Here is a 25,618-nt window from a genome sequence, read left to right as displayed (position 1 = left end):
TCCTCTCTTTGCCTTCGCTCTGCCACCAGGGTTGTTCAGGTTTGGTAACATGGTTCTTCTGTAGCCAAGTGATTCTGTTTCCCACTGGTCCCCACCTGGTAACCTCAGACCTGGTCAGGTCTGTCTCCTCAGCCACACACCTGGACACACCAGGGTTAGCCCCACCTCCAGGCTGTTACCTCTGCTATTCTCCCCCCTCCAGCACCCTCTGCCTCCCCCCCACCATGCAGTCTACTGCCTTTCCTATGGCTTTTGCTAATCATCATCTCCTTCCTCCCCATCAGTCCTTAACAATTTGCAGTTCACCATGAACTCCCCTGACTTCCTCTTCCCTCCTGAGTAGACTTCAAGCTCCAAGGCAAGGCCAAGGCCTTATCCCCTGACACCCGACACAACGAGCTGGAAACAGTTCTCCCCACTCACTTCCTCAAAGCTCTTTTTCTCTGAGTCCGCAGGAATGACATTTCCCCGGTGTCTGGGCAGGTTGTTGGGGAATCTCTCCAGCATCTTGGTAGACGCGGACAGCGGGGTTTCGTGGTGCCCTAGGAGAGGAAACAGAACCGTTCAGGAGGACGGCGTCCCAAGTGGTGGGAGCACTCAATGCCAAGCTCAGGCAGCAGTCACTCCCCACCGAGGGTCCACAGCGCAAATTGTCACGTTTGTACGGGGAGAGGACGTGAGAGGCAGTGACCAGAAAATTCTCATCAAGACAGAGATGTTGTTACTTAATGGCACGTACACACACAGTCCCCTGAATCTCATATTGAGGAGCGAGGAGTCTCCTTGTCTGGGGAGGAATCAGGATGTTGATTTGTTCCAGAGCAAGACTTGCGTGCGTAGTTCCCAACCTGGGTTGTCTGCTGCTGACGCATTATGAAGCTTTGTTTAGAGTTCAAGGAGTTCTCCCCCCACCCCTCACCCTTGTGAAGCCACTGCATTGAAAGTGTCAACTTCCCATCTGGGTTTTAAACTGCTCAGGGGGAGCACTCCCCCGTCATCTAAATGTGAGCTCCCACCCTAGAAGTGGCGAGTGATTCCTGAGAGCGCGATGGCACACGTTTGCCAGAAGGACGGGGGGCGTAGTTCTCTCAGTGTTCGTTCATCATTCTCCACACACTGTTTCGTGACCACCTCGCACTTGTTACACATTTACTGAGCACCTGTCGTGTGTGAATAACCGAGAGAGAGACAAGGTTGAATAAAATAAGAAACTGGGATTTGACATGGCCCGATAATCTGTTTAGCTCTGAAGTTAGTTGACTCTACACACCAACAAAAGAGCCGGTCCGCCCCTCTCACGGGGCTGTGGGCACCCTGACACGCATTCCTGTTTGTTCTCTCCCTGAGATCAGATCTCACTGTGGTCTTCCTGCTGTCCTCCCAAAACCATCGAAGGGTTATCACATATTGCCAAGACGCAAACAAACAAGAGCTAATCCAAGCCATGTGCACTTCTTGATCTGGAAAAACCCTGTTCAGGCCCCTGTCTTTGGGTCAGTTCTCCACTGACAGCACAGCGCTGTTCTCTAAGCAAAGCCTAATTCTGTTTCGAACCGCCACTAGTTTGGTCTTGTCGACCAAAGAACTCCAAGACATGCTTTGCTGGGGAGCTTCAGACCTCTGACTCAGACATGCTGGTGGGGCCCGGGGACTGAATGCGAGTAGCTCCGGGTACCTCTGATGCTAACAGAAGACCTCCACTCTAATCAAGTATCACCTTCCACACACCGCCTTGGGCTGCAGTGTCCTGCCTGCCCCCGCCCCCAACGCCTGCTCTCAGTGCTCCAGTCCTGCCCCTCTGGTAGGACAGCTACCAACAGACTGCCATGGAAGTGATCAGCCTGAATTCCTCTTCCTCTTGTAGTTCTTATAAACAGTTCTTCTTATGAAGGCCCATAGCCGGGCCTTTAGTAACATCATGCTTTGCATTCTGAAGCAACTATGCTACAGATGTAATCATAAGACCCTGAAACAGTTTTACGCAAACAGTACCTGGTTTTAGTGATTTATCTATTGTCATCAATTATGTCCAGATTCCAGAGCAAGAGCGTAGGCCCTGCCCTGGACCTACGGAATCAAGAACTCCAGGGGTCTCAAGTGCCTAACTGACAAAGCTCCCAGAGGAAACAGAGCACCCCAAGTTAGGGCCGTGGCTCTGGGGCAACCCACAGACCATGTCACTCAAGCTGATTGGACTCATTCTATTTTCAAGATTAATGTGATATGGGGATATCCTTAATTTTTCTATAAAAAACACATCAAAGGCCATACATAGTTCAACATGAAAGAGCATAGCCTTTGACCTATGGCCCCAGTCTACACAAGGACTATCAAGTAGTTTCATAGCTTTATTTAAAAATGGCTAGGCTTTGGCCCTGGCTGGTGTGGCTCAGTGGACTGAGCGCCAGCCTGTGAACCGAAAGGTCTCCGATTCGATTCCCAGTCAGGGCACATGCCTGGGTTGCGGGCCGGGTCCCCAGTTGGGGGCGTGTGAGAGGCAACTGATTGATGTATCGCTCACACATTGATGTTTCTCTCCTTCTCTTTCTCCCCCCACTTCCCCTTTCTCTAAAAGTAAAGAAATACAATCTTAAAAAAGAAATGGCTAGGCTTTGGAGTTCCTCAAAATGGCCTTCAGAACTGTGGGATGATTTCCTAATTACTTCATACTTTGTTGAGGTTTTTCCGTTTTTTTTTAGTTGGGCAACTTCTTTTCCATTTTAAAAGGATATCATTTTGCAACTGAGCCATGAAGGTTTTCTTCCCACATGTTTTGTGGTCTTACACACACCTTTCCTTAGTTGCCAATAATTTTTTTCACTCCTTAACCATTAGTAGGCAGTCTATGTCCCCCTTAACAGGTACATAAAACTAAGTAGCCTTGTCATTTTTTTCCTTACTGTGGGCCCATTCACATGTTTTCCAAACTACTTCTGTTTAAAAAAAAAAAAAAAAAGGTGGAATTATTTTGTCATCTCCTTTGCTCATTTATTTGATTAAAAAAATAATAACTAGAAAATGGCTACAAGGAGTCAGGGCAAACACAGAAGAACAAGCCCTGGACAGCTACAAAGGGAATGATCAGGGCTCAAGTACACCCTGTCTCCCCTCTGCCACACCCAGCACCTGGCAGATCCAACCCCCAAGCACCCCCCCCCAAGTTGCTCTGCACCACTTTCCCAGCGCCTCCGCTCTGCCCTCTCTCCGCTCAGGGACCAGTCAGTGGAGCTTAGCAAGAGGTAAAATGACAAGGAAAAACCTCAGTAGCCCCTGTGCACTCTGGCACCCCCACTTCCCTCCTGCCCACCCCACCCCCTGGGGCTGCATAACCACCTCTCACCACCTCTGGGGCTGGGAGGCAGCAGAATTAGGGTGGGGGCACAGGACGAGCAAAACAGATTTAAGAGAACTCTGTCCTGCTGTAAGTAGTTGGGACACTTGCCAGAGACGCATCCCTCTCACCTCTGCCTTCATTGGTCACACTCACTGCCTTTGGGTGTCATCTCAATTTCTTATCTCGCTGGGTGACAGGGCTTCCAATCCAACCCCAGGGCCACTAGAGATGGCAGCACCAGCAGAAGAGAAGGAAAGCCCCCCCCCCCCCCACACACACAGGATTTCTGGTGGCTCCTTGACCCTTGACCCAGGTCCAGCCTCTAACTCTTCACCCCCCTCCATCCCTACTGGTCTTCAACCCTCTCCTCCTCCTCCCCCCTCTCCCACACCGACACCAACTCCAAGTGAATTCTTCTGTAGAAATTGCTCCTGTTTCCTTAACTATAAATGGAAGTAAGGAGCGACGTTACTTCACACAGTAACACAGAAAAATACGGAAATGTATCCTAAAGGGCTTAGTGCCAATGCCTGGGGCACAACCTACACCCAATGTGTCAGATAACTGCACAAAGTTTACATTACAGTCACGTGCCCCGTAATGACATTTGGCCATCGATGGACCGCATATATGACGACGATCCTATCAGAGTGTAACAGAGCTGAGAAGTTTCTATCACCTAGCAACGTCCCCATCCTGTCACGGCGCACACACTACTCAGGAGTCTGCGGCGACGGCGGCCTGCTGCACCGCCAGGCGTGTAAGCGTGCAGCACGTACGTGTGCGCTCGGTGCATAACGCCTGATAACAAACGTCCATGTCACGGTTTCTGTATTTACCACACTGTGCTTGCCATTGGTATCGTAGAGCGCTCTCTCTACTCACAACAGAGACGTTTGCCTTAAAGCAGTGGGCCCTGCTACACTGGCAGCGTCTCGTGTTTGCTGTGTCTCTTGCAGTATCCCGTTCTCTTGTGCTTGATTTAACTCGTGTGTTTTGTGCGGACATGCTGCGCAGGCTTGCGGCCTAGGAGCAACAGGGCCTAGGTGTGTAAGAGGCCGTAGCATCTGGGTCTGTGTAAAGTGCACCCTGGGATGTTTGCAAAACGACAAAATTGCTACTGATGCATTTCTCAGACCGTGTCCCCATTGTTAAGCAACACATGACTGTACTTAGTACTTGAGTTTTGGAACATTAGTTGATTTTCAGGAACTGACTTGGCAACACAGCTCTCCTGTGTATTTCCCTTGAGGGTAAAAATGTTCAAGGTCTGAAAGGCCACCTAGGACATGAACCCAGCACAGCGCTGTTAACTGTAACTAGCAAGGCTGGCTTTGCCCACCAGGGGGCAGCACGTGACCTGAAGCAATTAGGGAAACCAACTCACCGATTAGAAGCCAGTAGTTCCTCAGGTAGTTGAGCTTGTTCTTTCCTTTGAGCCCAGGATTAAACTTTAGGTCTGTGCTGGGTGTGATCACACACTCCCCTTTGTCCCCAATGGTGACACCGTCTGTCTGGGGACCTTCCAGCAAAGGAAGAGTGCTACCTCGGGGCTGTGGAGACAAAACTGGAGTGAGGCCTGGCGGCAGCCCTTGCACACAAACAGAAGAACATCCCTGTGACTGTCCTAAACACCTAAGGGACTGTCATACTTCTAGGTGGGGCTGGTCCAGGACAGTCAGAGCAAGACACAAAGGCTACAAGACTAGGCAGGAGAGGCTCCTCACTCAAGACGTGACAATGCTGAGCTGAGGTCTTTAACATGGACTGTTTCTCAAATCCTTTTGTCTGGAAGAATACCCAGATTAAGGAAGTGTGTGTGTGTGTGTGTGTGTGTGTGTGTAATTCCAGGTGGCTACTGTGAGAAGCAGGGTAAGTGAAGGGAATGCCAGGGCATCCACCAATCCACAATCGGTGCACCTGACCAGGAGGCAGTGAGCTCTTGGACACTGATGACCTCAACTGACGCAGATGCTGCCCTACTCAACGGAGCAGCTGACCACCGTGACTCACTGGAAACACAAGAGATGCCAACCAAACAGCTCAAACGCTGTTAAGGACCAAATGAGCAGCCAAGATCATAAGGCTTCAGACGCCCAGAGACAGTGTATTAGAGGCACTCTGGCAAGAGCCGAGGAGGCCTGGATAGGCCACAAAAGGATGAAAAGGGCCTGAGTAGGGAAAAGGAAGAAGGGAAAGGGCTGGAAGTGTGAGGCGCAGCCTGAACGAAGGCTAAGGGAGATGAACAAGGAATTTCTGAAATCAGCAAGAAGAGGCACTTGGTTGGATGCTAGCAGGGTGGTGGAAGGGCACCGTGGGACTGGATCAAGGAGGACTGGGAACACCAGCCTGGGCGGTTTAAACGTGAACACAGAAACAAATGGGCGTGGCCAGGGCTGATCTTTTCATGCAGCATTCCATGAAAGTAGGAGGTGGTATGTGTAGGAATTGTTTTTGAGAACCTAAGATCTATGTCTTGCATTCTTAACCAACAAAATGTTTAGCTATGATTCAAAGCCATTCTTTTGGAAAACGGAACAGGAGCAGTGAGAAGGCAGCATCTGTGAGCCTCTCTACCCCCGTAGAGGACTTACCACAACGGCAACACCCTCGTGGACCATTGAGGGGGAGGCGTAGAGGCTAGTAGAGTATTTCCCAACATACAAGGTGGGCCTAGGAGAAAAACAGACACGTGCATCTCTCAGTCCTTTAAACTCTAGGCTTTTTGGAGAGAAGAATCACAGCCCCAAATACCACCCAGAAGAACACCCCGAAAAACTCCTCAGCACTCTGGGGGTGTGAAGGCAAGAGTCCTGCCCTGACAGCCAGGAGAACTGGGCTGCTGGCCCCAGCTGTCACGCACAGCCTTGGTTTCCTCATTTGCAAATGGCAGGGTGTACTTGGCCATCCCCACCACAGCCTGCAGAGAGGCACATGTGCAATGATCTTGTGCGAGACCGAATGCTTGTAGTCACTGCAAAGCCTCCAGGATGGCCCAGACCAGCATGACAGACAACTGAGCTGACACCTGAATCACCAGCATCCTGTCTTGTGATTCGTAAGAAGTCTAGAGAGTCTACAGAACCCCTGAGAAACAGCCAACTGCTCCAAGCTGACTGCCTAAAGCCTAGGGCCGTACAAAAAATTCCAAACTGGGTGAGACTTCCAGTCCCCTGCAGCGAGGTCTGGTCATGTCTGGGCCATGAAGAGGGGTGTGGTTTGGCTTTGTCTGTGGTGTCAGACCCTCTGGCTACTGCTGTCAACAGCCAGTTCAGGGCTGGTCACCTACTCAATTCTGGACACCTCTCTCAACACACACCGTGCATTTTAATGGTGGTGTATAATTTAGAGAACACATTCATGCATATCACCCTATTTGATCTTCTCCAACAGCTCTCTAAAGTGGGAAACTGAGGCTCAGCAAGGCTGAGTGACCTATGAACAGGTGGGAATGGACAGCGCAAGCCCACTGAGTCTTAGATACACACATTGTAACACTGGTTTCCTGATTTTTAAAATGAATATAACTTACGGTAAAAATTTAGAAAATACACAAAGTTGAAAAATAAATACATCTCTTATATTCCCAGCACCTGAGATATACCCAAATTGTACCATGAATACTGGCTGTCTCTTTCCTATCCCCACCCAACACTTTATTTAATATTCAAGAATTCTGAAGCATCTATGGGAGCCCCCAGTTCTTGTATTCTTGGGTTTCTGAAAGAGCCAGTCTTGGCTCTTTATATTCCTCACGGCTTCAGGGACATCAGCTGGCCCCCCAAGCTGGCCCCCAATGTATGGTGTGCCACGCTGCAGTAGGACCAGAAGGTCAGGGTCACAGCGGCCCTCTTCTGCCCCGAGTTCCCTGACTCACGTCAGCTTGCTCTTGGCCTCCGTCTCCTTGGGGAAGGGGTACTTCCACTTGGTGATGCGTCCCACCTCCCCGGACATGAAGGTCAGGTAGCGCAGGGTCTCCACCGCGACGTTGATATGCATCACCTTCCTCAGGCCCTCCCGCTGCCAGACATAAAAGGCCACCACAGGGGAGGCATAGTTCTGGATCCACAGGACGTCACCAGATTCACTGTCCACAGTCACCACCAGCCCGTCGCCATTGGACACAAAGTGGGACATCTCTGCACAGATCAGATAAACAAAGCCACGTTGCATCTCACCCCATCTGCAACCACATCCTCTAGGTTCCCGGCAAGTTGCAGTCACCCAGCTAGAGGAAACAAGACTTTTGGAGCATTCTCAGTCCTCCCCCGTTTCCAATGACCTTGCTCAGGCTCTACGACATCAACACCCCAACAGCTGCCTGGCTGACAAACGTAAGACAGGATCACTCTCTGAAAGGCGATTTAGTCATTGATGTTCTTTACATGCCATTCAATGAGTGAGAGAAGATGCCGAGGAGAAAGGAGCCCACGGAGACGCATTCGACAGCAATGACGTCAAACCTATTGATCAAGCTCGACGTCGGGGCTGAGCACATCTGACCACAGGGGTTTCTCTCAGACTGCCCGATACCAGTGTTAAGTTGGAAAAATTGGTTTTTGGTTTTCATTTTGAGTTGGGGGAATTACTAGAGAAATAACTGGAGGATGAGCCACATTTAGGCAGAGTTGTTAATGTCACAAGTGGATATTTAATTCTGCTTCCCATGAGCTTCTAGCAAATTCCTGCTATGACACAGAGGGACTCAGCAGAGTGCGTCCTCCCTCCGCTCAGGCTAGACTGGCCGCCATCTGACGTGGGCTTCCCTCCACACTCCTCACCAGGACCCTACCTTCAACACTGACTGTTGAAGTGTTTACTGTAAATCCATGGAGAGCCCAGAACCTGGTGACCAAGGGTGTCTTAAAAGAAAATCCAGCCTTTCTTCTGGAGTGACCTTCTCCTCACAGATGACAAGTGCTACCCAGCCTCGAGGAGCCCCCGGGAGCACTTACTGTAGTCCACGTCATCCTCCGGCAGCGAGGCTGCGTAGTCGAAGTAGGTGGCGTTCCACCGGAGCTCTCGGGTCTTGGTGTCGTACATGGTGATGGTGTATTCTGGAGAACACACACAGCCCGTTACCCGGGGCGTGGGGGCGGGGACAGGGGAGCACGGCGCCTACTGAGGTGCGACCATATCTAAATTACAACCGACAAATCCTCCCTAAATTGCCTGTGAAAAAAGTCCAGGCCATCCACATGGAAAGAGAAAAGGCCACATGGAAAACTGAAGTCCCAGACACACGAGTGAACTCTTGCTGTGCCCTTGAACTCACGGCTCACAGAACCATGAGTGCCGTCACGGTGCTGTTTTATGTCACCTCAGTCTTGGGGTAGTTTATTACATAGCAATAGCAAGATGATATTAGAAATTGGTGCCTACCAGTGGGCAGATGCCGTAACAAACACCTAGAACATGTGGCATCAACTGGGACCAGGTAGCAGATGGTGGCTGAAAGGTCGACCTGGAGACTGAAAGAGCAGCAAGGAACCGCTCCTGGAAGCTGAAAAGGGGTGGCCCATGTTACGTAGTGGGGACGCAACTGGTAAGACTACTGCTGGCAGTGACTTAGGAAACAAAAAGGAAGTATTGAATGGACTAGTGAATCTGGCCAAAGAGATTTCCAGGCAGAAAGTGCAAAGTGCCGAATGGCTTCTCTTACCTGCACATGATAAAATGCAGGACGGATAAGCTAAAGAAGAAGTAACTCTAGACCCTTCTTGGAGACCTCAGGAAGATTTAAGGGGGTATGCCCAGACCCTCTGGTGGATACGAGGGCTCTGGGAGCTCTCAGCGTGGCGTCCATAGCACAAAGCAGAGAGACTTGTGGGTATGGCTTTGTCTGATAGAAGAGACTGTACTTTGACACATGTGAAGTCCACAGAGTTTTAAAAGGAGTAATATCGGCACAGACTAAAAGAACCAGAGATAGTCAAAATGAAAAAAAAAAAAACAAAAGGCCTCTAACCCCCAACTTTCAATGGTCAAGAAACAGATTAAGAAAGCTGTAAAATGCTAACCATTTCTATGGAAAAGGAAGGAATTCTCAGAGGGCAGGACACCAAGAGCTGCTGAAAACCATGTATTAGGGAACCAACCCCAGAGGGCAAGACTGGGCCTTCATCAAGGAATCGTCCCGCCTTCAGAGCAGGTGCACAGAGAACATCCTGACTGGACCCCAGAACCACTAAGGACCAGTGACTGCACGCGCTCCCATTGCTGCCCTTGCTGTGGGGAGGTCTGATTACGGCAGCTGTCCTGTCTGTCTCAGCACTGGGTGGGCCTCGCCCACCTCCCAACCTGATGGAGATGACAACATGCTGGATTTTGAGGCTGATGCTGTGACTGGACTTTGGGAGTATACCTGAGTACATTTTGCATGTGGGAGGGACGTAAACTATTGTAGCCGGAGGGAGGCCTGAAAAGATCACCACCACCATCCCCAGTCATGCACGCGTCAGGCTGAGTCTATCTCCCCACAGCCCTTGATTCTGGGTTGGCCGCATGCCTTCCTTTGACCAACATCCTGCAGTCGACGTGAGGTTCCAGAGTTTCTGAGCCCAGGCCTTAGAAGCATGGGAATGTCCACGCTTACTTAAATGGGGGACCCAGCTGTCATGGAAAGAAGTCCAAGCTCTCTGTGAGGAGCAGAACCAAGGTCCCAGACAACTGAGTGAGCCCAGCCAGCAGCATGTGGAGTGGAGGCCATCCATGCCTGTTGAGCCGTCCCTGGATTCCTAACCCATGGAATCCTGAGCAATGAAGTGTTGGTGTTCGAAGCCAATAAGTTAGGGTGGCTTGTTATGCAGCAACAGATAATGAAACATAGAGACTTTCCCCTCGTAACAGGAGAGCCCAGCCAGCTTCTACAGGGCCCCAGATTAGTCTCCCTCATCCTTAGAAAATGCACCATTTTCCACAGCACCTGAAGGAAGGTTCTATCTTTTTAAAGTCTTGGCTACTTGAAATGTTTAGACTTAAATTGAGTGTTCAAGTGTAATGATTTCTTTCTAGGTTTGGGGTATAATTTTCTCCTTCTAAATGTTTTGCTGCTTCCCCTTCGAGCTCTATGTTAACTGTCTAGTCCACAATTTGCGTGGAGTACCGGTAGCTGTCGGGCGCTGCACACAAGCAATGAGTAAGGCAGGTCCCTGCAGCGAGAAGGCTCGGTATCCACCCACCTGCTCACTCCACCGTCCAAGCACCTGCCACGTGTCAGACAGGTGCCCGCTGTGGAGATACAGCAGGTGAGCAAAACCAAGTCCTGCCCTCGGGAAGCTGATGGTGCAGCAGGGGAGGCAGAAAATGGGCACGTACAATTTCAAAGCAGGTAGTGACAAGTATTAAGAAGATGGGGGGGGTGGGCAGGGAGAGTAATGAGGGGAAAATGGGGACAACTGTAATTGAACAATAAAACAAATCTAAAAATATAAAATAAAATGAAATAAAATAAAATAAAGAAGACGAGGCTGAAAAGAAAGGTGATAGAATACGGTGTGGTGAGGAGGGTGCTGCTGACGCCTCAAAGGGCCAGTGATGGGCGGTAAGACGGCCATTGTAACGGGCCCACACGGCATGTGTCCCGAGGGTGGAACAGTTGCCGTCCTGGACAGGGACGGGGAGCTGAGGGGAGGAACAGGCTTCACAGAGAGGGTGACTTTTGAGCAGCGATGTGAAGAGAGGACACTGGCCAGGCAGGCAAAACCCTGTATACTTGGTAGAGAGGGACCCCTATTCAAGTTTTTAAAAATAGCGCTGCTTGTTCTGGGAGCTGCAGGCAGTTTATCTTGATTGGAAAATGTTGAAATGAGGGAAATGCAGCGAGGGAGGAGGCGAAAGAGGCTGCAGCTGCATCCCTGGGGCTTTGTGGGCCGAGTACAGTTCGGACTACAATCCCAGGCAGCGGGGAGCCACAGCAGGTCTTAGAAAGGGGAACCACGCGGTAAAATCCGTGTTGGAGAAACCAGCTGTGGCCACCGTCCAGAGAATGAAGCCCAGAGGCAGTGACCCATGGGGAGGCTACTTGTCATCCTTTCTGGAAACAGGCAGGTTTGTACATGACGAAAGTTCCTTCTTACCTGTTCGCCCGAGATACAGAAGAGAGGTCGAAGGACAGAGACTATCTGCAAAGGCCGATGACAAAGTCTGCTGCTTCTCTCCGGTCAGAAGGTCGATGACATACCAAATGTCCTGCTTTTTACCTGAAATGTCACCAGGACACACTGTGGTTTACACTCGTCCTATACGGAAGAAATATCACTGCTAAGCCAGCAGCCCGAGATGTCCTCTGTGCTGAGGGGCAGGCCTGAAATTCTCACGATGTCGCAGGCATCACCCTGCTCCGAGGGTGACATGGGAAATGATAATGTGGAGATGATAAGGTTTCTTGGGCCACCAGGTCTAATAACAACTTAATAACCTAATCATGTATGAAAATTTCTCCAAACCTAATAACTCCTCGACGGCATTGCTTTGATTAGTGGCCTTAAACATTACAAGTCTGGCCAGTAAAGGACAGTCCTGTCCCATCGACTAAGATCTACATAAATATAGCAATGTTCCCAGAGGTCATCTCTCTGGTAACCCTCATGCCTATATCTCAACATCCCTACTAATGAGCTCATTTGCAAAGAGGATCTACAGTTATTGTGTATAACTCTAATTAGCTGGTACCTATGACTGGGCAGTGGAGTTGGTTGCAACATGGTGCTAAGGTGGCCAAAGTTATCTCAGCCCCCCAATCAGCTCCCAGCCAGGAGTTATGCCCTAGCCACACGCTATACCTCTCACTGTGGTCAGCTGGTTAGAAAGCATGAACCGGCGGACGGCACAACCAAACGACACGGGGAAACTCAGAGCTGCGCGTCTACAGTATGTACAGCAGAGCATCACGGGAGCGGTGAGTCCGTAGCAGGGGCCTCCCACCTGAAGGCCCACACACTCACCGGGACGTGTGCCATTTCCGTTTCGTGAGGCGTGGCCTCTGGTCACTTGGATCTTCCTAACTTATTGGCCAGGTTTCCTATGTCAACGGATTCTTGGGAGCAGAGTACTGACATGCCAGGAAGGGCACAGGGCGCTTGAATTTGCTACACTGAGCTCTAATGGACGTAGAACACATGCCAAGTCCACATGTGTGATCCTTGTCCATGGATTGTAACTTTCTATTCTCAGCAACAAATCTTAATAGGACAAAAATCTGCACATAAGTGAAAACAGCACCAAACGGCTGTGACCACGATCCCTTTCCATCCGGCATGGCACCTCTCCAGTTGCTTCAAGGACCATTACAGTCTCCATAACCCACCTTCCACTTTAATGGATGGACTGGGCAACGGCCACACTTAAATACGCGCCATGAACTCACTTAAGAGGGCACCACACAAAAGTGATGGGACCACAACGCCCTACATGCGCCATAAGTGATGACTCACTGGCAAAAGCTGGAAGACCATACAGAAAACAGTGATGCAGATGGTCAGGTGCTCAGAGGAGCCTGGGGCCTGGCCAGAAGCGAGAAAGCCTGGGCTGAGCACTTCTTTCAATTCCCCAGGCCGCAAGGGGTGGGGGTGGGGGGCGGCAGGGAGGGAGGTCTTCACTCTAAAGGTGTGGAAGGAAGCCAGAGCCCAGGGTCCCTACAAAAACTTAAGGTTCGGCCTGCACTTGAGGCCCAGAAATACACATAGAGCTCCTGAGGCATGAACAGGCAGTAAGCACTTTCAGTTCCTCCAGAAACTGGTGTATAAACACAGGATATTATTCCTACTACGATTTCAACATAAATACAGCTCTCTTTTGTGTTACAAATGCATTTTTATTGACATTTTGGCAGCAATGTGGTAAAAGGAAAGCAGGTGATCTGATGCTTTGAAAGATGTGACCCCTGCAGGTATGAGGGCAGCTTATCTAAGCAAGACGGTGAGTGCAGGTTTTACCCTGTATTCTCACAGCAGGAAATGCTAAGAAAGCCCGATAATTAATAGGCAAGAGCCTGGCTTCCCTTTCTTGGCTGGGACTATTGTATTCACTTAAAATTGCGTTCAATTTCTCCTGGGTATGTTGTAATCTTTAAATCGCAGGGGTAGGTCAACACAGCAGCTAAAAGCTTGTTAAATGAGTAACCATATTAATGGTGTCAAGTCTGGTCCCAAGTGGGGGGAACCCTTTCTTAACTGTTCAGTTGATCCTGGCGTGAAAAAGCCCAAAGAGGCAAGACAGACCTTTCCCAGAAGGGCTGGTAGGGAGGGGCTGTACACCTGTTTCTGCCACCTCCCCAGATTCTGGGGCTCATTTCCAAAGAGGTCCCAGTTACAGGCTGGAAAAAAGGAGCTCTTACCCATGTAGAGAATCCCATCTGAACTTCGGCATGGGGATGCCTGAACCAACTCCGGGATGGTAAAGGGAAGTTTCTTTAAAAAAAAAAAAAAAAAAAAGGAAAAAGTAAGTTAACCAAGTCTTATGCAATTATTACAACTTTACAGCACAATCTGTTTCTGTTACCCAATTCTGCTAAAAAGAGGGAAGCACTGTTGATAGGAGATGGGAGTTTTCCTAACTGGAAACCAAGGAGAAGGGGTTCCCCAGGCTTCCAGACCCATTTGGGACAGGTCCTCGGCCCCCAGGCCCCTGGCACAGCAAACACTAGCTCCTTTACTCCACGGGCCCTTCCAAGTCTCTTTTCCAGAGCATTTCTGGGGACAAAAACCTTTTCTGAAAAGACTTATACAAATATGGAGAGTTACACAATCTTTGAAATTCTAATGGGGGGGTGGGAAGAATTCTCCGGTCTTGGAAAATTGCCCTGGGGCCAGCTAGACTGAGCAGAGTCAATGCTTTTCCGAGTGAGAGTGAGCCACGGCATTAACCCTGACAGCAGCAATGGGAATGCCCAGCTGAAGCTTCAAGGAAAAGGAGAAGTCATCACTACGTGGGCAACATGGGAGCCTGAGGTAGGAAAGAGGTTTCGATGTTTTCCTCGGTAAATAACTCTACTAAAAACCAGAAGAAAATCGAACCTTTGGTGTTAAAAGGAAGTCATGGCAGATGCCAGGAAAAGAAACTCAAAGGGATCCACGTGTTTCAACTGCATCTTATAAAACCGATTCTTCTGAGCCTACAGCTGACATCTGACGAGTCCTTTTGGTGAGTGTTTGTTTCGGTAGACGTTATTTTTGGAACATTCTGTGTTCTTGAAACTGTTCTATAGATGCCTGCTTCTACTACACTGCCTTTTTCCCTGAAAGAGAAGACTTCTCCCTTCCTTCAATCAACAAAACTTGAAATAATTAATCATTTGGACTTTCCCATCACCCCAACATTCAAGCTGAGCCTTAGAAAAGCAAAAAAAATGCCACAGAGAAGCTGTAATGACTGGGCTTCTGCCAGACATTTCTGAGAATCAGAAAGTCGCCACCAGGCTTCCAGCCTGGAGTCCTATGGCATCTGCGGAGCCTCCCAGTTCAGGGCCCAGGCTGGAAATACGTTGTGCCTGGAGCTGCTAAACCGCAGCGTTGGAAGGCACGCGGGATGCTGGTCAGAGCATCCTTGGGAAGTTGCAGAGCTTTTCGAGCCCCAAGTCCAACGCTTGAAGCTTTGACCTTGGGCATGTTCCTTCACCTCCCTAGGTGCAGTGCCCACTCCTCTAACATGGGGCAACACCGGCAGCCCCGTGCCTGGCTACCAGAGTGCTTCGGAAATGGAGGTTCTAGTGGTGCGGGGAGAAATGTTGAAGGTGAAACGCACACCCCTCTGCACAAGACTTGCGCTTCTCCCCCCTCCCCCGTTTCAGTCACAGGTATTCATCAAATAATTTTAGAACACCCCAATTAGAGCTCCCAAGCCAATAACAGTCTAGACCAGTGGTCCTCAGCCTTGGCTGCACACCAGAGGCTTTTTAAACCTTCCACAGAGGCAGAACTTACACACGGAAAGCTCACGGAAGTGTACAGCTCGGTGACACTTTGCAACGTGAGCGCATCCACATAACCAGCACCCAGATGGCGGAACAGGACCCTGCCGGCGCTCTGAGAGCCCCTTCTTGCTCTCTTTTCCAATGGTGACACCCCAGGGTAATCCTTATCCCAACTTCAAAACATCATAGACTAGTTTTTCCTGGCTTTGAGCTTCTGTAGAAATGAATCATTCACTGTATAGACTCTTGTCATTTTTGTCCAGCCTCATTGTGGCAAGATTCATCCGTGTCGCTGACTATGCTCACTGGTGTAGACTATCAAACAGTAAACAATTCTGTAATTCATGTATCCTGTGGACCACCGATGCCATTTGTTTGGGTAGTTTTCACTTCTTGCCTATTATAAGTCGTGCCGCAGTACACGCAAGTACCTGCCGTTTGGTGAGCACGTACACGCCTTGCAGTTGGGCGTGCGCCTGGCGCGGGGGTTACTGGGTCACTGGGCTGTAACAGACGCGGCCAAACAGTTGGCCAAACTCGCTGCACCCACCGCACTTCCACCGCAGAGCGCGGAGTTCTGGTTGCTCCGCGCCTCCTCCTCACACCTGTTTTCTTTTCCCGTTTTTCTCAGTAGCCATTCTAGTGAGTGGGTAGTGGTAGGACACGGTGGTTCTTATTTACATCTCCCTAGTGACTGATGAAGCCGGGTTCCTTTTCATATGTTTACTGACCATTTGGATGTCCACTATTTCCATTTTTCTACCGGGTTGTCTGTCTTTTAAAAATAACCCGTAAGAGCTGGATATACAGAGTGGGGCCAAAGTAGGTTTATAGCTGCAAGTAAGCAAAACACAGTTTATTCTTGTATTATTACTATTTATTAATTACTGTATTTTTTCCATACAAACAACCATAAAGCTGCTCTTGCCCCGCCCTGCATGCTCTGCATATGAGGGCTTCGTTGGACACGGGTATTGTGCGCACATCGTGGCCTGCCTCTCCTGTGTCTCTTAAAGACAAAACTTCCTCATTCAAATATAACTCAATATATTGATTTTTTTCCTTTATGGTTAGCGTGGGGCGTTTTGGTTTTGATTTGGGTTTTTTGTATCCTATTTATGAAATCTTAACCTACTCTTAAAGTCACAAAGACGTTCTGCTACTTCTTTTCTTACAGCCTTGTTCCACGTTTAGCGTTTAGATGTGCAGTCCATCTGGGATAGGGTTCTGTGTGTCTGGTGGGAGGTGGGAGTCAAGATTTTTCCCTTACGGATCTCCCAACGGGCCCAAGGCGCTTATTGACAAGGCCAACTCCCCCCACTGCACTGCACTGTCGCCTTTGCCACACATCAGGCGCTCCTCCGTGGGGCCTGTTCCTAAATTCTCTTGCCTGGGGAGTTTTTAAAAATCCTGACGCCTACATTGATGAAATGGAGCCTTTGGAAATTGGTGCCTAGACGCGGTATTTCTTTAGAGCGCTCCAGGTTATTACAATGTGTAGCCAAGGTGGGGAACCGTCTAGATTCTCAAATGGAGATGAGAATATCACATGCCGCCTACATGGGGACGTCCGCAGAGGGATGGGCAGCTTTTCAAACCATACTGCCCCGCCTCACCACCACCAGCACCAATTTGAGAATCACTAGTGTGAGTGAACCCTGTCACTGAGGGGAGTATTATACCCGCCCAGGTGCTGGCTGGGCCATCAGAACCTGCTGGACTCGATCAATGTTTCTGAACTCTGGCTGCCATTTAAAAGCTCAGCTCGGAAGCCGTGAAAAGATACCGATGCCCAGGCCCCACTCTAGACCACCTAAATTAGAACCCCGCCCCCCCAGAATGTCTTTTAAGTTCTGAGGTGATCTCAGGGTGCGGACGTTGAAGGTCGCTGGTCCAGAACCTCCGGGGGACACTCACCGTCAGGCCTTCGTTATTCTTGCCCCCAAGTGTGTAGAGGCTGCCGTCGTTGGGGTCTGGGAGGAAGGCAGGCCTGGAAACCAAGCAGTGAGTATCAGTGAGAAGTTACAGCCCAGGGCACAGAACAAACTGTCACAGCCGGGATTGGGGGGGAGAGGGCAAAGTGGCGGGGGGCAGTGTATATAAGCCGATTCCACCCACTGCTTTTTCACTCTAGCACACACAAAATAGCCCTATGGGGGTGTGTACTGGACTTGAGTAGGAAAAACAACCTGCGCAAGAAAAAGTACGGAAGATCAAAGAAGAGCACATCATTGGGTCACAGCACTCTGGACGGGGACAAAACAAGTAAAAAGGACCCGGCGAGTCTGCTTTTCAGTTTCCACGGCAATGGTGTACAGAACTTCAACAATTAATACTTATTAGCAAGGCACGGCACAGAAACAGGCAAACTAATCCACCTTTAGTGTTCAACAAACATTTATTTTTAAACTGGAGGCAATAAAAGCAGACTCTGAAAGCCTGACATCAGAAAGACCCTGCCAAGGACACGGATAAAGGTCTCTCGGCCGGTAGCTTCCCCTGAAGCAGGTGCGAGGTGGTCTTTGTTCCAGTTAACTGGCCAAAGACACCTGGTCTCTCAGAAACCCCTGGATGAGTCTCTTCTCTACGCAGGATGGACTCTCTTTGGAGGCTCTTACAGGTACCACCCAGCTTTTACTCCAACCCGCACACTCCAGAAGCAGGTCCCGTTCGTGTTTGCTCTCTGTGGTTAACAACCTCAGAGGGAGAGACCTAAACCCTTAGGCCTTCCTTTGGAAGCCTAGGTTAAAAACTCAACTTAAGTTCCATCTCAGATAAGCCTTTTTAATACCACTGCCTCCCTCCCAAAGGACTGACTGCCCTCTCTCTGGCACAGGCTTCCACCACGGCACCTGCAGGACCTCCTGTGTCTCCATCGTTCCCATTCTACCTTAAACTTGTGCCTATGTCCTCCCAGCAACCAGTCTCATAAACACTGAATAATTCAGAAAACGGATTCAAGGGAAGTGCTGAAGCAAAGGGATAAACTTACTCTTCCACGTGTGTTGGAACCTGCAGAACTGGATCTGCGTGAAAGAACAAAGGCATCATCAGACAGACTCCAAAACATCAAGATTCCTAGAGAGTCCCCAGGACCCACTCCCAAGTTGTTCCGATAACTTAAGTTTACCTACATAAGATAACGTACGTAAAGGCACCTTGGAAAACATGCACACAAAGGCACAAATGGGAGCTCTTACGATTGTCACTGAGACGGGAGAGAGAACTGACAGCAAAATGGGGCCGCTGCCAGGAAACGTGCAGATGACTGGGGGATGGACAGAGAAGGAAGAACGGTCACAACCCACAGTGGACAGTGGGTCACAGTGTCACTCCCTGACACACCCGCCCTTTGGGGGCAGCATTACGGCAATCTTAGAGCCTCCAAGTGTTCATTCTCCTGACTCTCTAAGGTCTAGTAGAAGAACGACACAAACCTGGGAAATGCTGTCTGTACAAAGACGCTCACGGAAGCATCACAAATGACCCAACTATTCCGGAACGTGGTTAAATTAGGAAATGTCCACTTGGAAGAAAATTAGGGCTCCTAAGAGGACTTTAAAAATTTTAAAACATGCACAAATTTTTAGACTATTATGTTCAGGACAAAACATAACATTGTGCATAGTCTATTGGTGCAGCAAAGGGGAAAATCTTCAGAGCACGTAGAAAACTACATGCAGAGGCAAAGAATGCTAACTGTAAGTTATCTCTGTTGGAAATGTAAGTGACTCCCCCAACTTTTCTCTATTTCCCCAAGTTTCTGCAAAAGTAGGCGTTACTTTTTCAATTGGGAAGAAGTTTTCCCTCGAAGTCAATGTTATATTTGCAGTTGTCAAATGGCAGAATCCCTCCTTCCCCACGTTCTCCTGGGCACAAATCCAGAGGACACACCTGACCCCTTGGGGTGGATGGTGGGGGGAGAGGCCGCTGACACCGCAGTGCTGTGACGGAGCCGGAACCCACAGGTGTGAGATGGCACAGTAATGAGGTACTTCTAGCGATCAAAAACCCCGTGGGTAGCCCTGGCCAGTGTGGCTCAGCTGGCTGGAGCATCGTCCCGTAGAACAGAAGGTTATAGGTTCGACCTATAACTTGTCGGGGTGTGTACGAGAAGGCAGCCAATCGATGTATCTCTCTCACATTGATGTTCTCTCTCTCTCTCTCTCTCTCTCTCTCTCTCTCTCTCTCTCTCTCAGTAACAAAATTCAAACCCCCATGGGCTATACAGCCCCAGTCCATCCACAACTTCAAAGCCGGGGATGAGGACAGCAAATACTGCGATATGATTCTGGACACAGAGTTCCAGGCTCTGCCGCTCTGCCGACGGTGACAGGCAGCTAATTCTCCCGGTCCGCTGGGGCTGTCAGACAAAGAAAGCTCTTTCAAGCTTTATCTTTTGTTGACTTTGCTTTACAAGTCCAGCCCCTGCATGAAGGCATACGGTGTTCACAACAACAGAAGCACACACCACAGGTGGTCTGTGGGCAGCACACACACAATTCACTAAACCAAAAACATTCCAGGAACCGGGAAAAACTTCCAGTCAGTAAGCGTATGTTTGTCGTTCCCATTAATCGCCTCTCGGTACAGGCTCACAAACAGACTGATGCAAGAGACAGGAAATCAGGGCACCCAGCACTCACCCCCCTGAAACGGTCAAGGTGCCGTTGCAGTCTGGTTACTTCAGCCCTGCGGCCAGGAAAGGCGAGAACGCCAGAGCCCACAGCGAGCACAGCAGTCAGGAGGGCATCTTCTTGGCTTGTTTCAGAGGAAGACAACACTGCCGAATTCTAGCAAGTCACCAGAACCAAGACATGGAGACCAACAGGGTTTCAATTCCTGTTGGTAAGCTTATCTTTGAGGTACAGCGTTGGCGCACTCTCAGGGACTCGGCTTCAGGTGCAGATTTTCCTGGTTTTCAGGAGCTTGTTCACTGGTCACCTGACACTGAGGCCTCAGGTCCCCGAATGCCCTGCACCAGAATGGTTCCGGGCTGTCATGGGCAGGAGCCAGGAAGGGTCGGTGGGACAACGGCATGGGTGTTTGAGAACCATGCTGCTTCTCTAGGATAAGGAGGAGATGGTCCCCGCTAGGAGCACCTTCTGGCCACCGTGGTGTTCCCATGCACTCGGTAAAGTAAGGTCCCTGGAAGACACACCTGCAGAACTCTAGGCCGCGTGACAGCACAGCTATTACGATGGCTCTCACAGAAGGCAAGCAAGCGGCTGCCTTCTTTGTCCTAAAAAATCATTTGAATTTGAGATCTGCTTTAAAATACTAGAGAAAAAAACTGTATGGAGGAACAGATAAAATGAAAAAAAATGGCAGCCTGTCGACAACTGTTTAAAGATGAAAGTGACAACACAGGGCAGTCATTTGACTCTCTACACATACTTGAAATTTTCCATAATATAACAGGTTAAAGATAAAAACATTGGGAAAGCCAGCAAAGTAAAAGCAAAAAGCATCATCTGAAAACATGCAATGAGAGCCCAACATGAAAAGGTGGTTGTTTTTATTTAATAATGGGAACTGGTATCAGGCAAGAGTCTTGTTTAAATTAAAAAAAAAAAAAAAAAATTCAGCCCTGAGAAAAGAAACCTGGCCTGCCTATAAGACTATAAACAAATACTGCTACTAAATAAGCCACTCTATCTATATGGAGGGTGATAAGGATAAAAGCTGTTTTACTTTCAGAAAGGAAGAAAAAAGGGGTTACTTCACAAGTATAAAAACAGGTGTTATTCCAGCTGAAGGTAAGGATATCAGGTAAAGGTAAAAATATCAAGAGAGGAGAAAATGGCTGAATAGCTGCAATTTGTGATCGGTTTCCCGGATTAGCACAGGAAGAAAGGAACCTGCTCAGTGCTCCCCTGGGGGCAGCCACGGGGCTCAGCTTGACTCCCCTAGTGGGTCAGGCCGAAACGTAGCCTTTACACTTGAGAGAAACCTGGGTGAGATTACGAGACACTCGTGGTGGCTCCTGTTTTGTGCTGATCTAATCCTCCCTTTTACCTTGAGACAGAAATGACTCAAAATAGATTTTCACATCTTCCCTTGGTCTAAGTTCATGAGGGTAAAACTTTAAATATTTTTATCTCCAAAAGAAGTGCTGGCCTCCTTGTATTCCTCGAATACTGCCAAGTGTGCCCCTGCCTCGGGGCCTTTGCATTTGCTGTTTTCTCTGCTTAGGTCTTTGATTAAATGTCACCATCTCAGAGAGGTCTTCCTTGCCCACCTCCTAACCACCGGGATTCCCTACCCTCTTCCCTGCTTAATTTTTCTCCATGACACTTACTGCCTCTGAAGCATAGTATAGTTTATTTTATTTATTTTATTTAATGTCTGACTCTAGCCACTGTAAACTTTGTAAGGGCTGGGATTCATCTTGTCTTGTCTGCTATATCCCAAAAATCTAAAACAGTGCCTGGCTCATAGGAGGAGCTCAGTACTTTTGTTAGTTTCCTTCCTATTTCTATTCCTGCCCTGCATGGATATGCACCGTTGATTGCTTCAAATAATCCAGCAGCTAGACTCTGTCAACACTCAACCCAGAATCTACCCAGCAACCCCGTTTCCTCCACCCAGCCTCTGAGCCCTGCTGAAGAAAATGCTGCAGTCACTCCCGGAGACACCATTATACATCTACGGCCAGCTGGGCCCCGAGTCACAGGAGGGAAGTTTATCTGCTCCCTGGTTAGACAATCCTCACAGCTGGTGTTTCAAACCTTCACTCCTGGCCTCACGGCCCCCTTCTCTCCACTAACGACTCAGCCTCCTGTGGCACAGGGGGGCAGAGTGAACCCTCTGAAACTTCCTACCCTTCCCCCTCCAACTGCGCCCAACTCCACCACTCTTCCCTTCACATCTCTAAAAAGGACAAATGGGTTCACCTTCAGACTCATAGATATTCCACACTGTCTGTCTAAGCCTCCCGGCGGTGCCCTGTCTCCAAGGATCTTCATTCAAGTCCTCCGGGCCGGCGAACTCCTTCCCCTCTGCCTCCTGGCACACCAGACCCCTGGGCTTCCCTTCTCTCTCTTGCCCGTGCTCTCCTTTCTCCTCTCCCAGATCCACTTTGTACGCACAGGCACAGTTCGATGGGTCTTGAAAGACGAACGCATGCCTACAACCACCCTCACAATCAAGATATAGATCATTCCCCCCCCCCCCCGGCCCAACATTTCTCACACCCTTTGGATGCAATATCTCTGGCCCTACCCACACAACCACTGAGAGATTCACTGCGTTTGATCTCAAATTTCACAAGTGGAATTCATACAGCAGGGTCTCTCTTGCACCTGGCTCCTTTCTTTCTGCATCGTGTTTTTGAAATGCATTCATACTGTTGTGTGCATCATATTCTATTCTTTTTTATGGCAGAAGAGTACTCCACTGCATGGAGAGACCACAGTTTATCTGTTGATGGACATTTGGGTATTTCTAGTTTGGGGCTGGAAAAACGTGAAACAAACTTCTACAAACATTTGTGTGCAAGTCTTTGTTTGGACCTGTATTTTCATTTCTGTTGGGAAAATACCTAGGAGTAGAATGGCTGAGCCACAGTTTTCATTGGACTCGACAGGACACTGCCAAACAGTTCTCCAAGGTGGTTGTACTACTTTACATCTCCACCAGCAATGCACAAGTTACCCGTAGTTTCTTAAATGTTGATTTCTGGGTGCTTCCCCAGGGAGCTGCTTCTGTAGGTAGGCTTGTGTTTCTAACACACGTGAGGCAATTCTGATCTGAGCCATCCTAGAAACCACTGCTCTGGATCCCCTGTTTTACCTCCTTGCCCTCTGTGCCTTTCTCCACGCACTGCCCTTTGGCCCCTACTCCCAGAATAAGGTCAAAACGGCCACTGTCCAGTTTCAGTGACCAGATCAAACAAACACTTGCAAGTCCCTCTCATTAGGTCTCCACACGGCATCTGACAACATTCTCCTGGGGGGCCCAGGACCCAGTTCAATTTTCAGCTGCTTCTGGGGTATCTCAGCCCCCAATGTCATACCCCCCCGAACCTGATCCTCCTTTACAGTTCCCCAGTGAGCTGGCCGGCCCCACTTCCACCCAGTCACACAATCCAGAAACCCAGAGTTGTCCTAGACTCTCTCCTTTTCTTACTGCTAGCCCTCTCCCATTCAATTACATTCTGAGTTTTGTAAGATGGGCATGTTAACATTCCTCAAAATCTAAGCCCTCCTTTTCCACTGCCAAAATCAGGCAGGGCAGTCATCACTTCTCGCTGGGTCTACACCGCAGCCTCCTAATCAGCTCCCGGTCTTGGATGGCTGCCCTTCAGACGTGCACCCCACCCACTTCTGCTAGGGCTTGACAAAGGCCAATCTGTTCACGTCTTCCCTCCACATAAGTCCTACAGTGGCTCCCCTCTGCCTGGCAAACACTTTCCATCTCTGTGGCTCCGGCCAGAGGTTCCCAAACTTTCTTGGTTTGTGGCACCCTTTAGTGTCTCAGCAATTTCTTCAGAGGGCCCGAGGGCGAAAGAAATACCTAGTGGTTCTGTGTATTAAGCAGTTAGCTCCAAACAACTTCAGGGCCTAGCAACTTAAAAGCCACATGAAAAAAAGCAATACATGTAAACTGAAAGAAAAACATCTATTTCATTCTTAACCATAATTACTTACTAATGGGATGAGTGCAGTTGTTGGGTGATGCACATATTCCAAATCTCACGATCAGATTAGACACCGTCACCCTCCTTACCACTCCACGCTGATGTGCACGTGGCATTTGAGTTGATTATGGTGACTGCCAGGAACTCGGCCTGGCAAAGAAACACCACTGAAAGGACAAGCAGCCCCATCCCGTGTTGGAACTATAAGCTACCTTGAGCACGGCGTCTGGAACTCGCCCAGCATTGCTGTGTTTCTCAAACATTTAAAACAAGTTGCAGCACCTCTCTGAGTTCCAGGGGCACTGGGGCCCCTCAGCACGGTTTGGGAACCACAGGCATAAATATTCAAGGCTCTGCACACCTAGGGCCCAGTCCTCCTCCATGATCAACTTCCATCACCTCTCTTCCCCAAACTGCCCCCACGCTTTCGTGTTGGTGTCTGTGCTCTCCATCACCTGTCCCATCTCCATCGGTCTACATCCGCTTGCCCTTCAGGGTCGGTTCCGACGCCGCGTCTGGTAATCAGAAACTGACCACCCACTGCACTTGGTACATTCCCATGACGCGCTTACATTTCTTAAAGGACAGGAACTTCATTGCATGTGGCCTCTCAGGTTCTCAAATATTTGGGGACTGGATTGAATTTTAGGCACTTGGAAAATCAGGGACCATCTATTTTGTTTATTGTGAGCGTCTACACAGAAAAGTGCATGCAGCTGATTACGTACAGGTTAACGAATAACCAGAGTGAACTGAGCCACTGCTGCCCAGGTTTTGCGCCCCTCACACGGAGCGGACAGCGCTGTCTGCAGAGTGAGAGAAAGTCGTTCAACAGTGTATGCGGACTAAATGAGCTTTTTTTTTTTTTTTTTAATAAAAAGGACTTTTCTGCATGGAGACCTACATGATAAAAGCTAAAAAGAGCTGCTCAGGCAGAGTTCTGTTTGTTCACTCACATTTAAAAGCTATTTTAATTTATGGGGAAAAATGATATGGACTTTTAAAAAAAAATCCTCACCTAAGGATATGCCTATTGATTTTAGAGAGAGAGGAAGGGAAAGAGGGAGAGAGAGAGAAACATCAATCAGTTGCCTCCCATGGGTGCCTCAGCCAGGGATGGAGCGAGGTATGTGCCCCGATGGAGGATCAGACTCCCAGCCTTTTGGCGCACAGGATGGCGCTCCAAGCAGGTGAGCCACCTGGCCAGGGGACGGTCAACACTGAGATGACCTTTGTTTCGAAATAGTGGAGGCAGGGGAAGGGGAGTTAATCATCACTGCCGTGTGTCGGTCATCACTGAAGCTGCGTGCCGAGGAGCTTAAAAAAGGAAAGCCTTTCCAACAGGCTGAAAGACAGACCTGTTCTTCCTGCTCTCACCTGTCATGTGACACTGGACAGCGGGACCCCATCATCCCACAGGGTTTGGAGAGACCGAAGGGAAGCCCACTCAAAGAGCACACAGGGCCCTGCCAGTGACACTTCGGGCTCCCCTACATACAGGGTGAGGGTCTGGGGAACGTGGTTGGCAAAAAAGAAAACTGTCTCAGATGAAGTCAACCACAATTTAAATAATTATTTCAAACCGGAGGTCGGGACCGATGGCCTCTCTCTGGAGGTAGCTCCGGGTGGACTTTTTCCACGCAGGAAGGAATAAAATCCCTTTGATTACAGAAGCCACAAGAACAGGCTGCCCATCTGACTGGAGCGCAAGGAGCCTCACAAGATCATTATC

The 25,618-nt window shown here is 49.3% G+C and overlaps 1 protein-coding gene across 2 annotated transcripts in view; it reads right to left on the bottom strand.

The window, feature by feature from the left end:
* Positions 1–25,618, bottom strand: part of ERN1 (endoplasmic reticulum to nucleus signaling 1) — a 77,161-nt gene that overhangs the window by 17,889 nt on the left and 33,654 nt on the right. Inside the window, exons 3-11 of one of the 2 annotated variants that reach the window (XM_053911539.1) lie at positions 18,238–18,271; positions 17,163–17,235; positions 13,671–13,743; positions 11,413–11,535; positions 8,290–8,391; positions 7,212–7,473; positions 5,929–6,007; positions 4,722–4,887; positions 424–542 (exon numbers count right to left, since the gene is read on the bottom strand). In XM_053911539.1, coding sequence (XP_053767514.1) covers positions 424–542; positions 4,722–4,887; positions 5,929–6,007; positions 7,212–7,473; positions 8,290–8,391; positions 11,413–11,535; positions 13,671–13,743; positions 17,163–17,235; positions 18,238–18,271 — 1,031 coding nt within the window. Of the gene's footprint in view, positions 1–423; positions 543–4,721; positions 4,888–5,928; positions 6,008–7,211; positions 7,474–8,289; positions 8,392–11,412; positions 11,575–13,670; positions 13,744–17,162; positions 17,236–18,237; positions 18,272–25,618 lie in introns of those variants that run through there. The other variant, XM_053911540.1, reaches the window with a different exon arrangement.

The sequence above is a fragment of the Desmodus rotundus genome, chromosome 9, assembly GCF_022682495.2.
Source record: "Desmodus rotundus isolate HL8 chromosome 9, HLdesRot8A.1, whole genome shotgun sequence".
NCBI lineage: Eukaryota > Metazoa > Chordata > Mammalia > Chiroptera > Phyllostomidae > Desmodus > Desmodus rotundus.
Note: the sequence above shows the minus strand (reverse complement) of the source record. Positions and strands in the feature narration are given on the sequence as shown.